The 13,108-nt window shown below is 39.6% G+C and overlaps 1 protein-coding gene across 3 annotated transcripts in view; it reads right to left on the bottom strand.

Annotated features, from left to right (window-relative positions):
* Nucleotides 1-468: 468 nt before the first annotated feature.
* The window catches only part of ADAMTSL3 (ADAMTS like 3), a 293,413-nt gene continuing 280,773 nt past the window's right edge, over nucleotides 469-13,108 (bottom strand). For 2 of the 3 annotated variants that reach the window (XM_050966618.1, XM_050966619.1), the window contains exons 27-31: nucleotides 12,553-12,736; nucleotides 8,425-8,629; nucleotides 7,006-7,115; nucleotides 3,772-3,986; nucleotides 470-3,226 (exon numbers count right to left, since the gene is read on the bottom strand). In XM_050966618.1, coding sequence (XP_050822575.1) covers nucleotides 3,117-3,226; nucleotides 3,772-3,986; nucleotides 7,006-7,115; nucleotides 8,425-8,629; nucleotides 12,553-12,736 — 824 coding nt within the window. In that variant the 3' untranslated portion in view covers nucleotides 470-3,116. Of the gene's footprint in view, nucleotides 3,227-3,771; nucleotides 3,987-7,005; nucleotides 7,116-8,424; nucleotides 8,630-12,552; nucleotides 12,737-13,108 lie in introns of all 3 variants that reach the window. The other variant, XM_050966620.1, reaches the window with a different exon arrangement.

Here is a 13,108-nt window from a genome sequence, read left to right as displayed (position 1 = left end):
AAAAGCACAGCAGTCCCACAGTGCTGCAGATAGTTATGGTATTATAAAGATTCCTACAGCAACAGACATTTTCAAGTTTTCATGTCAATTCTTCTCTATACAAAGTGGTATTAAAAATGTCAGAATAAATAAGTTGGAATACTAATATTCCCAGTGAAATATTCTTCTTGACTATTAAAATCAAGATTTTACAGTACCCCAATATTCAAAGATGAAAAAGTAGAAAATTACTGAAATAGGCTAAATCACAATTCTAAAAGACATTTTATACACCATGCCACCAAAATGGTCTGTATAATAGTTATGCAGAATTCCTTATCTCTAAAGGATATTCAGAAAAAGAGCTAGTTGGCAGCACAGAATGGATACTGTAAAATAGGATTCCATGTATAGTATTTCATTATTAACATCTAGGATTACTCTTTGAACACCATTATTTCCTCGGCAGAGCAGGGAACACGTTTACATGCAATCCTGATTCTGGAACCAGTTCAGTGCTCAGTGCAATTTACAGCAGCCTCAGATGTGTTCTAATTCACAGCCATCTGCACTGGCGTCCAAGAAGCTGTTTTAGCAGCTGGGATTGCTAGCGCACAGCAGCATTTTGGCTATCTCCTCCCCTCTACCCCCTAGACACGTTCCATACGCCAGGAGTTACAAGGTGTGAATGAGAGAAAAAGTGAGAATGTATTATAGAGCTGCTCACAAGAGTTTTTTGGTACTGGAAGAGTCTCCTACCTATGTAAGGCAGTTTTACATCTGCATCACATCTCTAGAGCAGTGTAGTGGGGCTGAAGATCTGGTCTAGAAACCAGCAAAATGAGAGAAATATTGCTATTTTTGAGAAGTTAAAAATAGGGAAGGAACAGAATGGTAACGTAACACTGGTGACAGCCACGTAGCTTCTATGAAAATGACCTTAATAAACAATCTCTGTGTAATAATGCAGATGAATAACTAAAGTAGAGTTTATTTCAGAAATATCAATGGAAGATAAATATTAGCCATCTTTGGTTACTGGAGTAACAGTAAAAATAACCTAGAGGAATGTCATGCCAATTGCAATAACAATCATTTACAGCACTGCCTCCAAATAGCATGCATACTTAACCAAAAATAAAATAAAAGCAGCAAAGCAGTGCTATGTGTTAACATTTAAAAACTTTAAATACAAAGAAAAAACATGAATAAGAAATTTTGGTAATAAGAAAAATATATGTCCCCAAATCTTTATTACACACTGTACAAAACAAAATATTGCACTTTAAAATCAGACAATAAATATATACAAAAGTATTTTACAAGTGTTTTCTTTTAATTTAAAAAACTACTTAAGCAATCAAGACCCATTATTGATTAAAAAGGTAATGACCAGGAATATCCTCCCTTTGCAATCAGCAAGGACACAACTGCCCACTTTGAACACTTTCTACACAGTAGTGCTAGTCTAAGTTTCAGTGATGCAAACCCGTGGTATAGGGATACTGTTTCTAAAATTGTTCTTACAGCATGCCTACTAATCACAATTCAATGCAGTCTAGTAATCTACTAATGCAGGGTCCAATTCAAGATATGCATTCAGGCTTCCAATTTGTGCAACAGTTGGAAGCTGCAAAAGAAAAAAAAATGCCATCTTCAGCCCTGTGCAGGTTTCTCTGGGGTAAAGCAAAATGTTGAGCTCTATCAGGCATATAATTTTCCATCCAGAAAAAGATTTACTTAAGGATGTCATGGTCAGAATTTACTCACACACAAAAGACTTGAATGGATAATGGTCATGATGAAAAATCAACTTGAAGGAAATTGATTTCAAGGCCGCCCAGAGCGGGGGGAGGAAGTGGGGCAATTTTGCCCCAGGCCCCGGGCCCCTCAGGGGCCCCACGAGCCCTGGCCCAGCAGCAGTCCAGGTCTTCGGAAGCATTTTGGCAGCAGGGGGACCTTCAGTCGCTCAGGTCTTCAGTGGCATTTCAGCGGCGGGAGGACCCTCAGTGCTGCCAAAGACACGGAGCAACTGAAGGCCCTCCCACCGCCAAAATGCCGCCGAAGACCCAGACCGCCGCCGGGTGAGTACAAGTGCCGCAGCTTCCCCGCTTTGCCACAGGCCCCCTGAATCCTCTGGGCGGCCCTGATTGATTTCTTACACATTTATCTTCATATTTAACAACTCTTTCCTTTTACTTTTTTCCATGACTGGAAAATATAAAATATTTATTGAAGGGAAAGAGTTGGACAGGCACATGTGGCTTTAGTTCCCCATTTGACTATGTGCAAGAGAACAGTGATACTTCATTCACAGCTCGTATAAGGAAGTCTTGAGTCTAATTTAAAATCAGTAGAGAAGATTAATCATGCCTCAACTTTGATCATATTTCAGTGAGACTGGAATACAAGAATAGGAGCAAAGGAAAACGACACCTCATTTATTCAAAAACACATCCATTGCTGTTTTGAAAATCATAACAGCATCTACAATGCATATACATAAATACAGGAAGGAAAAATGAAATGTACTGCTGTGTATCCAGTCGACAGCTAATCGCAATAATACTGTCCTGGGAGATTGAACCTTATTCATAGTTTAAGCTCAGGCTGTTTATGAAAATGTAATCACTGCCAAAAACTTTATAGCTACAAGCCACCGCTTCTATAAATTTAAATATCCTGTTAAATTTGATAATACAATGAAAATAAAAAGTGACATCAGTTGCTGCATTCCAAAATTCTTCAAAGGATTTTGTGACTTAGACTTTCTTATAAGTAAAGGGAAGTAAGCATTACCTGGTCCTTTTTAGATAATGTTCTTTTTCCCCAATAAAATTGTACTATGATGACCTGTGAAATTCTACAGATGATGTGCCATGATATTCTCCTCTTAATCCAGACATGAAAATGTTTAAAACATTAAAGTTCCGTTGCAGTAAAGTGGCCAATGTATGCTTCCAGCAAAATTTCCTCCAAGCATATCAACCTACAATGCTATTTTTCATCAGTCCCATGTATCCATTTAACTATTATGCCTACTGTCTTATTTACAAGTATATTCTTTGAACAGTCTAGATTTAATGAACCTGTTTTCTCATCTCTTCACTGCAGCCTCATGAACTTCCACAGAAGAATTACACTTCTTGACATGACTGACAACACCTTTGTTTGTAGAGGTCTATTAAGCATAACTTTAGATGTTTTACAAATGTACAGTAGTGAGTTGTATCCTTGCATTCGCCTTCTGAAAAATATATTTAAACATTAAAAGGCTTTATAATGAATAAGGGATTAATAGTAAAACTAATCATCATAGTTTCACACAAACAATAGTTTGATGGTAACAGTTACTATGCTAGCATTTCAACTCTAGCAACAGGGGTTCAAACGCTGTCACAAATAAAATGACTGGTAATCTCATCATATCCATTTATCTATTGTCCATTTCACAAAACTACCCCACAATTTGGTAAAATTAGCAATGTGCTCAGAGATTCATAAATGAGTTGTACTGGCACAGCTGTGTAGAAGAGACCTGTATATGATTAACCCATAACATGCCTGATTCTAACTGGTACTTTTAATTCTTAAATATCACAGTGATCAAATATCTCCAGAACTGGAGAGAAGTATAGCAGGGATAATGAAGTGTTTGTTGGAGAAAATAGCTTTACCTTTGATGTGCAATCAGATGCTTGCAAAATCATTAGGGTACAGTTTGGAGTTGCTTTCTAAGTATAACTACTACAAACTAAGACTATGCTCAGATATAAATAAATGTTTACGTACTGCCACAGGAAGTGACACTGCAATGTTGCCAGGTCACTGGTCTCTTCCTCCACCCACAGTACTGATCAGCCACAGGTTTATTATTCTTCCTGTGCACACAGTTTACTCGTCGTGACTGGAATCCACTTCCACAGTCTACGCTGCAGGGCCTCCATGGACCTGTCCGCCAATACACATCACACATCTCTGAAGAACAGTTTCTTCTGACAGCTGATCTGTGGAGAAAACACACAATAGTTAAAGATTTCTGTGCTAGATGCTTCTTAGCACAGTTATTTGTTATATATCAGTCATCACAAAATGAGAAGAAATGTGTCCCAGTTTATTTTAATTACTGCTCCTTTACCTTGGAACAGAAGAAACTGTTGGTGTTAATGCAAAATATTGACAAGAAAGTTTTTAGTTAGAAAATAAAACTCCATTTTAAAATAAATTCACCATTTAACATATTGAATGCTATAGATCAGTGTTTCCCAAACTTGGGATGCCGCTTGTGTAGGGAAAGTCCCTGGTGGGCTGGGCCGGTTTGTTTACCTTCCAGGTCCACAGGTTCAGCTGATTGCAGCTCCCACTGGCTGCGGTTCGCCACTCCAGGCCAATGGGGGCTGCGGGAAGCAGCGCAGGACAAGGGATTTGCTGGCCACAGCTTCCTGCAGCTCCCATTGGCCTGGAGCGGCGAACTGCAGCCAGTGGGAGCCGCAATCGGCCGAACTTGTGGACCAGGCAGGTAAACAAACTGGCCTGGCCCACGAGGGGCTTTCCCTACAAGAGTGGCGGCTCCAGTTTGAGAACCACTGCTATAGACGTTTATACATAAACACTCTCTTCAATACAGAATAGCATCCTCCCACTGATACGAAAACTTCTCAAACATTTTTACCTTCTGGGGTGAAATCCTGGCCTGTTGAAGTAAGGGGGAGTTTTGACATTTACTTTATGGGGCAAAGATTTCAGCCCTAATGTTTAGTGAAAATGCCTTTAAAATGCTCACAATTTAGAAGGGCAAGGCGGGTGAGGTAATTTCTTTTACTGAATGAAGCTTGTCTCTCTCATCAGCAGAAGTTGGTCCAATAAAAGATACTGGATATCACATCACCCACCTTGTCTCTCTAATATCCTGCGACCAACATGGCTACAATTACCCTATATACCACTTTTATGAGAGAAATATTCACAGATTCAGGTCTAATTAATCTAAAAACATGCTAAAAAGTCAAATGTATATGGGCAGATTACATTTTTTCCCATACTTTTCATTATCTGTTCACCTATTCACCTAGACCAGTGTTTCCCAAACTTGGGACGCTGCTTGTGTAGGGAAAGCTCCTGTCAGGCTGGGCCAGTTTGTTTACCTGCTGCATCTGCGGGTCCGACCGATCGCGGCTCCCACTAGCCACGGTTCACTGCTCCAGGCCAATGGGGGCGGCGGGAAGTGGCGCGGGCTGAGGGACGTACTGGCCGCCGCTTCCAGGGGCTTTCCCTACACAAGCGGCATCCCAAATTTGGGAAAAACTGACCTAGACATTTGATCCCATATGGGACAAACTTTTCCTCCTACAGGTCAATTTAAGTCATTCCTCATTATTGGGCAAATTGTCCTACCAATTTTTGAGGTTATGCCCACCCTATGTAGGCCCTGATTCAGTAAAACACTTCAGCACATGCCAAAAAATCCTACACACGCCAACACAATCTTCTGGAATGAAGATCTTGTTGTGATGTCAAAGCTGTAGTTTTCCTTTAACAGGGAGCTACTTAGAAGCTAAAAACAAAACAAAAGGATGCCTAGAAAGAACAGAGCTCTGGAGAACAGATCATCAGAGTCATATGCTCACCTTTATTCAATTTTATATTTCTTGGCCTAAATGTAAAATGGTGTATAGCTTTGGCATCACACACTTAAAGGAAGCATAGTGTGTGCTTTCAAAGAAACACCTGCCTTATTTCAGTGCTCATAAAACATCACATTGATCCATATGCTGCATATTATGATGCCCAGAAGAACTTTGTAATTTTACAAAACTTAATCTTCAGCACAGTACTCTGAGATCAGTATTACCAATAGAGGCCCAATTCAACAATGACAAGAAAACTACGGCAGGCCTTTACAAGAAGGTAGACCTATTTAATTTTAATTTTTTACTGGACCCAAACATACAGTAGGATATTAAAAAAGGTAAAAATATGTCATATACAATATATGTGTGTCACAGAGCAAAAAATACCCCATTTCTCTTGGCCTGTTTAGTCATTAAGTTGTTCTAAGTCAAAAACACACACTGTGGCCCATTTAGAAATCAAAAAGTGAAAAGGCAAATGACTTTTCTGTTCTAGAGGAATGTAGGGCTTGGATTGTACTGTGGTGTTTGACAAGTACTTCCCTTACCCTCTCTTTCAGCAGGGGAGGGGTTTAATGCAAGGATGAGGGGGATTCAAAAATAATAAAGGGTGGTGTTTTATTTCTGATTTTTTTCAGCTTCCGTTACAACTAACGGTGATAATTAATTCAAGTGATGCCTAAAAAAACCCTCATATACAATCTCTAACCTAAAATTAAGCATCTTGATTCTATATTTTCTCTCATCTCTCTCTTTCCTGACCATCATCCTTAGATTTTTCTGGACCCTACTCCCTATCCTGGACTAACATTGTCCTTTGTGTGGTTAATGTTGTGTAGTGTGCTTTGAACATGGGAGTAGGACTCAAGACTCCATGGTTCTATTCCTGGCTTTGCCACTAACATACTGAGCACTGGTCTACACTGGGGGGATCGATCTAAGTTATGCAACTTCAGCTACCTGAATAATGTAGCTGAAGTCGACATACTTAGATTGACTTACCTTGGTGTCTTCACCAAAGTGAGTCGACTGCTGTCACTCTCCCGTCGATTCTGCCTGCGCCTCTCATGGCACTGGAGTACAGGAGTCGATGGGAGAGCGCTCAGGAGTTGATTTATTGCATCTAGAAATCGATCCTCGCTGGATCGATCGCTGCCCGCCGATCCGGAGGGTAGTGTAGATGTACCCTGAGTGACACTTAGGAAGTCAGTTAACTTCTCTAGGCCTGGAGTTTATTCAGTCTGTAGCACTGGAATAATAATAATTACCTATTTCCTGGGGGATTGGCTTAATTCATGGTTTATAAAAGTGCACTGAAATATTGGATGAAAGACACTATAAAGTAAAAAGTATTATCTAAAGCAGGACAGTTTCTGTACTGCTTCAAACTTCGTACCTTTTTCTTTCAGCACAATAAGAGTCTGGAACAAGAGATCCATTGCGATGTTGACATATAATGTGACGGTGCTGTAAACCCACAGCATGGCCTACACAGCGACCAGAACACTAAAAATAAATTTTAAAAAAATCTTGTTAGCAAATATAATCTTTATGTATGTCCACATAAAATGTAAGTTACCTGCTTGTTTTGATATTAGTGCATGGTTCATTAAAATGTTTCTTTGTTGTACTATAGTAAACAGAGCTAAGAAAATAATTCACAGTGAAAACATAATTTGCCTAAGTATCCTTTTTTTTGTTTGTTTGTGACTTGTCCATGAAAAGCTTTTGAATTTATTACTTGAAATTATTTGCCAATAATTCTTGGTCTGTATATTGCTCATAAGCAGTTTCTCATGAGTATTTGATATTTAAAATTCAAACTGTATTTGTTAATTTTGATTGGGCACATGGAACAGAATCTGTTTCATGATTGGTTATATGTATCACTTAGAATCAGGCTTTCAGTATGAATATTTGCATGTGCAAGTTCAAAATCTGTGTTTTACAAATAGTTTCTAAAACTCACTTAAATTAACCATTTCTTCAAGCAAGTTCTTCTGGTAAATGCCTTTGTTAAAAGAGCTGCTGAAGATGAACATTAAAGGGAAATAATCATAGCTGAACTCAAATCCATTTTATTTGCATGAATATTCAGGGAAATGTTTCTGAAATGTTTATTAAGGTCAAGTAGTAAACACTATACCAGTCCTCTTGAAAAAAACATCATAAATTCAAAAGCTATTGCAATTTGTAACATGAAAGTAAAAAGCACAATTCCACTTGTTAAAATATTGCGTCATCTACTGTTAAAACACATCCACACACCTGCCTTTTCACAGATATAGTTTCGGTTCCAGTACAAGTGCAATAAAAGCACTGTACCAGTATTGGGGAGGGAGGGAGAGAAATATGGACTAGGTTGTAAAATAAAGTGATGCTAACGTTAGGCATTCAAAGCATATGTTTTGTTTTCTGTGCAGGACTCACTTGTCAGATAAAACGTGCATATACCCAGCCTACATCTCCACAGAATATCTTTTCTTTGATCAAATAAACTTCTAGACATAGCAAAATAAAGGAGCCAAGACTTGTAAAACATTGTCTGAAAGCTAACATTAACTACATCTTTCCGGCTCTTCCTAAATGCCTGTGGACAGCACCTAGCACAACAGACCCTAATGCCAATTAAGGCCTTCTAGGTACAAAACAAATAATATTAACTACTGTAATATGAAGAAATATCTACAAAGATTTCCAACAGGAACAGAACTACCAGGCATGGAGGTCAGAACATTAATTTGAAGGTTGCAGTATGATGACATAGCTGTATTTACAGTGAGTTTCCCAACAAGATTTTCAAAGGGTAGATTACCTGTCCCCACGACTGAATCATCCACTCTGTACATGAATGAACTGTGCACATTTTCTTTCCCAGTGGACTATCCTTGTTGACACAGGCATCTGGTGACAACATCAATGTAGTGCCATTTGCTTTTGCTTGTTGACAAGTTACTTGTCGTCGGCGAAATCCATTACCACAAGAAGCAGAGCACTCAGACCATGGACTAGTTACCCATCTGAGGATGTAAGATAAACAGGTAGTAAATAGGAAAGTAATGCAAACACAATAGTATATCACAGCAAATTCTCTAAAAATAAAAACCACAGGAACTTACTATCGTAGCTGCAAGTTATAGACGTTTGCCTAAAGTCAGCTCCTTAACATAAGAAAAATATGAGCCAGTATTATGACCTCCTAAGCAATGTTTCTTCTGAGCCAGGACTGATAGGAATGATTTTCAGAAGACATCCTTTTAAGAAAATATGCCATACAGAAGTTATGGACTTTATGCAGAAACTGTTGGCGAATTTCTTTGGCCTGTATTACCCTGGATGTCAGGCTACATGATTACTCATAGACTTTAAGGTTAGAAGGGACCATCATGATCATCTAGTCTTACCTCCTGCACATTGCAGGCCACAGAACCTCATCCACCCACTCCTCTGATAGACTCCTAACCTCTGGCTGAGTTATTGAAGTCCTCAAATCATGGTTTAAAGACTTCAAGTTACAGAGAATCCACCATTGATCATAATGGTCCCTTCTGGCTTAAAAAAATCTATGAATCTAAGAGATTCTTCCAGAACTGATAACAGACCCTCTCTTTCACAGCTTATATTATAAGATGACATGTAGTGATCCAAATGTAATTAAAGTAACAGGTGTCACAGGTCACCAAAATTTGCTCGGTAAAGAGCTTGTTATATAAAGGACTGACCTGAACATTTTTCTATCGATGATATGTTGAATAATTTAGTGTTTATCTGAACAGCTAGGAACAAGAGGCACAACCGAAGAAGCAAGAGGTGGTTCAATTTATTCTATTTAATATTTTTCTAAATCCAACCTAAAAATAGGGATTGGGAAATTACAGGTAGCATAATTGTGAAAATAGGAGGGATATGCTATTCTAATCAGCAATTATCTAGTTCCCTTGTGGCCAAGTAGTTTGTCCACTCAGGATGGATTACTGCCTTTAAGCATGGGACACCTGTTCTTTGCTTCATTTCAGTTTTCTTTCAAATTTACAAATTTACAAATTTACAGTGTTTGTACAATAAGTCAGTCAGGCCCCAGTTCAGCAAGTACTTATCATATGCTAAGCATATGCTGAAGTCTCAGCATGAGCTTAAAGATAAGCATATGCTGAAATGCTTTGCTGAATCAGTGCCTATGACTTTTGCTTTACATTTAAATTCCATATACTTCTATGAGTCATCCTGGGAGGAGCACAGTGGGTTAACAGCAGTGCACAGGCCACTTATGTGGGGAATGGACTTGAAGGTTCAAATGCTTTCTACTCCCCTTCCCTGGTGAGTGACCATACTGGAGGCAACAGGAAAAGGAAGAGTTTGTGCCAGTCACTAGCAGCTGCTGCAAGACCCATTTCTTAGAGATCAGCAGGCCCTCTTTATGTAAGTGACAGGGGGTTCTTTTATAAAAGGAAATGTTTTTATTAAGGAAATATACTCAAATATTTTCATTCTTCTCCAATACAAAATACCAATATAAATATAGAAAAAATTAAGTACTGTAGATAGGGAAACAAACATTTCAATTCATGCAAACACATGCAAAATTCTAATTCTAATTAACTATATGCATATTAATAGATATATTCTAAAATTCTAATAATTCTATGCAAAATACACAATACAAGTAAAACAGTAAGTTAAAGCACTTCAGTGAATATTTTAGGTCAGAGGCAACTTAGGTATTAGTATATGTTGTCATATGAATTAACTGTGAGACTTTTGATGCAATTGCTCTTGGATCAGTTTAATACAGTTTGCCAAGCTGTATGCCAAGTTCACTACGTATGTATTTGGAATTCTCCTTAGAGGAGCATTAATGCCCCAAGTATTTACATTACTCTCTCCTTTCTTTCACCTGAGTTGACTGGCCTGATTTCAGAAGAAAGCCTGCAGTGGAGTCCATGCTTCTCAAACTCCTTCAGATTACTATTGCTATTTTTCCATCGGCAGGAAATTCACTTGCTATAGGATGGCTTGAGTTCAGACTCACAATTTAGAGCGATCTGTTTTTTGGCTGCCAATATTGAAATATAAATACATTTCTTCTTCTATTTATCTATTGCTATGTTTTGGTTTTTTATATATTTAGAATACAAAGGTTTTAGAACACACAGGCAAGTCTTATCATATGCGGGGGTTCCGTTCTGCGGTTATTGCATAAAGCAAAAACCGCGTATACTGAAAATTATATCCCCGAGCCTTTTAAATCCGTCCCACAGCTCCGGCGGCAGGACTGGGGAGGCATTTAAAGGGCTCCTCCGGGCTCCCCACGGCGGCAGGGAGCCCGGAGGAGCCCTTTAAATGCCGGCCTGCAGCTTTGACAGCAAGGCTGGGGCTGGCATTTAAAGGGCCCTGAGCTTCACGGTGGCTGGAGCCTCGGGCCCTTTAGTTCGCCTCAGGGGCTACCAGCCGCCTTTGCAGCTGGGAGCCCCCTGAGTGACTTAAAGGCCCTGGGACTCCCAGCCACAGCTGGTGCCCCAGGACCTTTAAATCTTGAGGCCACATCTCTTCCACTTGAGGACACACACCCCCTGGACTCCGGCCCTTCAGCGTAAAGCTGAAATCGCACATGTTAAATGCATGTAAGTTGCGACAGACCTGTACTGGCAATTGTACTTCCACAATGTCACTTAATGACTTAACATTTCCCTCCAACAATTTTCCAATGACCAGCAACTCCAACACGTGGATGAGTTTTCTCTCCCTCATGAATTTCACATTGCTGGCAGTTAGGAGATGCCCTTTCCTGACAGGAGATGCAGAGTGCTTGTATTCATGTGGCAGCAACTGTCTCTGCTGCAGGCTGGGAACAGAACTTTGACAGGGAAGAAAGTTCCTCACAAGCAGTGAGAAGTGAGTGTTAAAACTTGAGTTGAGTTCTTGGCAGTTACAGCTAAAGCTTTTGGTGTGTCTGCATCACATGCACAGACATGTTGTCCCAAGAGCAGTTCCCAGAGGCATTCTAGTTGACTTAGCCAGAAGGCCAACAAGATTGGTGAGGAACTGCATGCCAGAAAGGGAGCTGCAACACAGTCTGAAAGGCTGAGATACTATTGTGATAGATCCTACAGAAAGACGACAGGTAGATCATACAGATAAGCAGTTACAGTACATATTCCCCCTCTGCATCAACCCTGTTCTGCTAGCCAGTGTGCAACAATGGTCCATGGCAAACTTCGCTGTTTAGCACCACTGCTGATGCTAAATACACTCTAACTTTGTCCTCTGCAAGTGCAAACACCAAGACTCTGGCTCCTGTGCAAGTGCACAAGGAAGAGAAAGAACGCCTTGCACCACTCTCTTCCAAACACCTTGTGAACCCAAGCAGTGCTAGACACAATCTATGTCATGGACAGATTAGCCAGCCCTGGGGATGTCCCCATTCCACTTGGAAACTGGCAGAAATTTTGGGAAGGTCTCAAGACTATCTAAGACAGGATGCATGGCCAAACTATATCTATATCTAAAAGTAATATGCAAGTATATGGATATTTCAGGTGTTTGATTTATTACCATTAACACTTCCTTAAGCAACTATGTTTTACACGGCTTTTACCATCTAATCCACAAATATAAACTGTTCCATCTTGAGAGTCCACTTCGGTGTTAAAAATGACCCCCACTCTGCTAGGTACTTTGAAATGTAGAGCTCTGAACCATGCTGTTCCAATATCAAGTTGCTTAAAATTCTGACTGAATGCTGCCCTGTCTCTAGAAGAATTATTATTCCTGTAATTGCTGGTGGCAGCTCTTCACATCTCCCTTGCCTTAGGATGCATCACTGCACAAAAGCTAGTATATTTCAGAGTCACAGTAGAACACATGGAAACAATGTCAGGGGTTCATGAGCATATTTTAAAAGGAAGTATTAACACAGATCGAAACACAACAGGAAGGGATTTACCTGGCAGGGCAGTCATGTATGTTGCAGGACTGATAACTAACCACCGGCTTCTGATGGTCTTCACATAATGATTCATTCACTTTTTGTTCTTCGGAATTCACACACTGCAGCCTTCTGAAGTGGGTTCCTGAATTCCCACAGGTAGCAGAGCAAGGACTCCACTCAGCATATTCCCATTTATAGTCTGTCAGTAGAAGAAGAAATGCAAATGAAAATTAGAGTGAGAAACCATTATAGATAGTAATTGTGTAGTAAATGTATTTGTGATACAGCAGTTTCTGTAAGATAGATAGCTACCATGCTCCTTGCGGAAAAAAATCTTAGTTCCTGTCTAACATGTAAGGTCAAATTCTGCCTTCAGGTAAGCATATGAAACTCCCAAGGAAGTCAATAGGATCAGTGTGTGTGCAGAAGGACAGAATTTGCTCACAGTCAGAACTGATGAATCTCTTTAAAGGCTTTCTTAGCATTCTTTATACAGTGAGCATTAAAAAAGGAAACTGTAAATAATGCTCTCCATGTTTCTTCTTGTTCTTTAAAGAGCCTATTCTGTATG

Source organism: Gopherus flavomarginatus, chromosome 9 (genome assembly GCF_025201925.1).
Source record: "Gopherus flavomarginatus isolate rGopFla2 chromosome 9, rGopFla2.mat.asm, whole genome shotgun sequence".
Lineage (NCBI taxonomy): Eukaryota > Metazoa > Chordata > Testudines > Testudinidae > Gopherus > Gopherus flavomarginatus.
The sequence above is the reverse complement of the archived record's forward strand: the minus strand, read 5'-3'. Positions and strand labels throughout refer to the sequence as shown.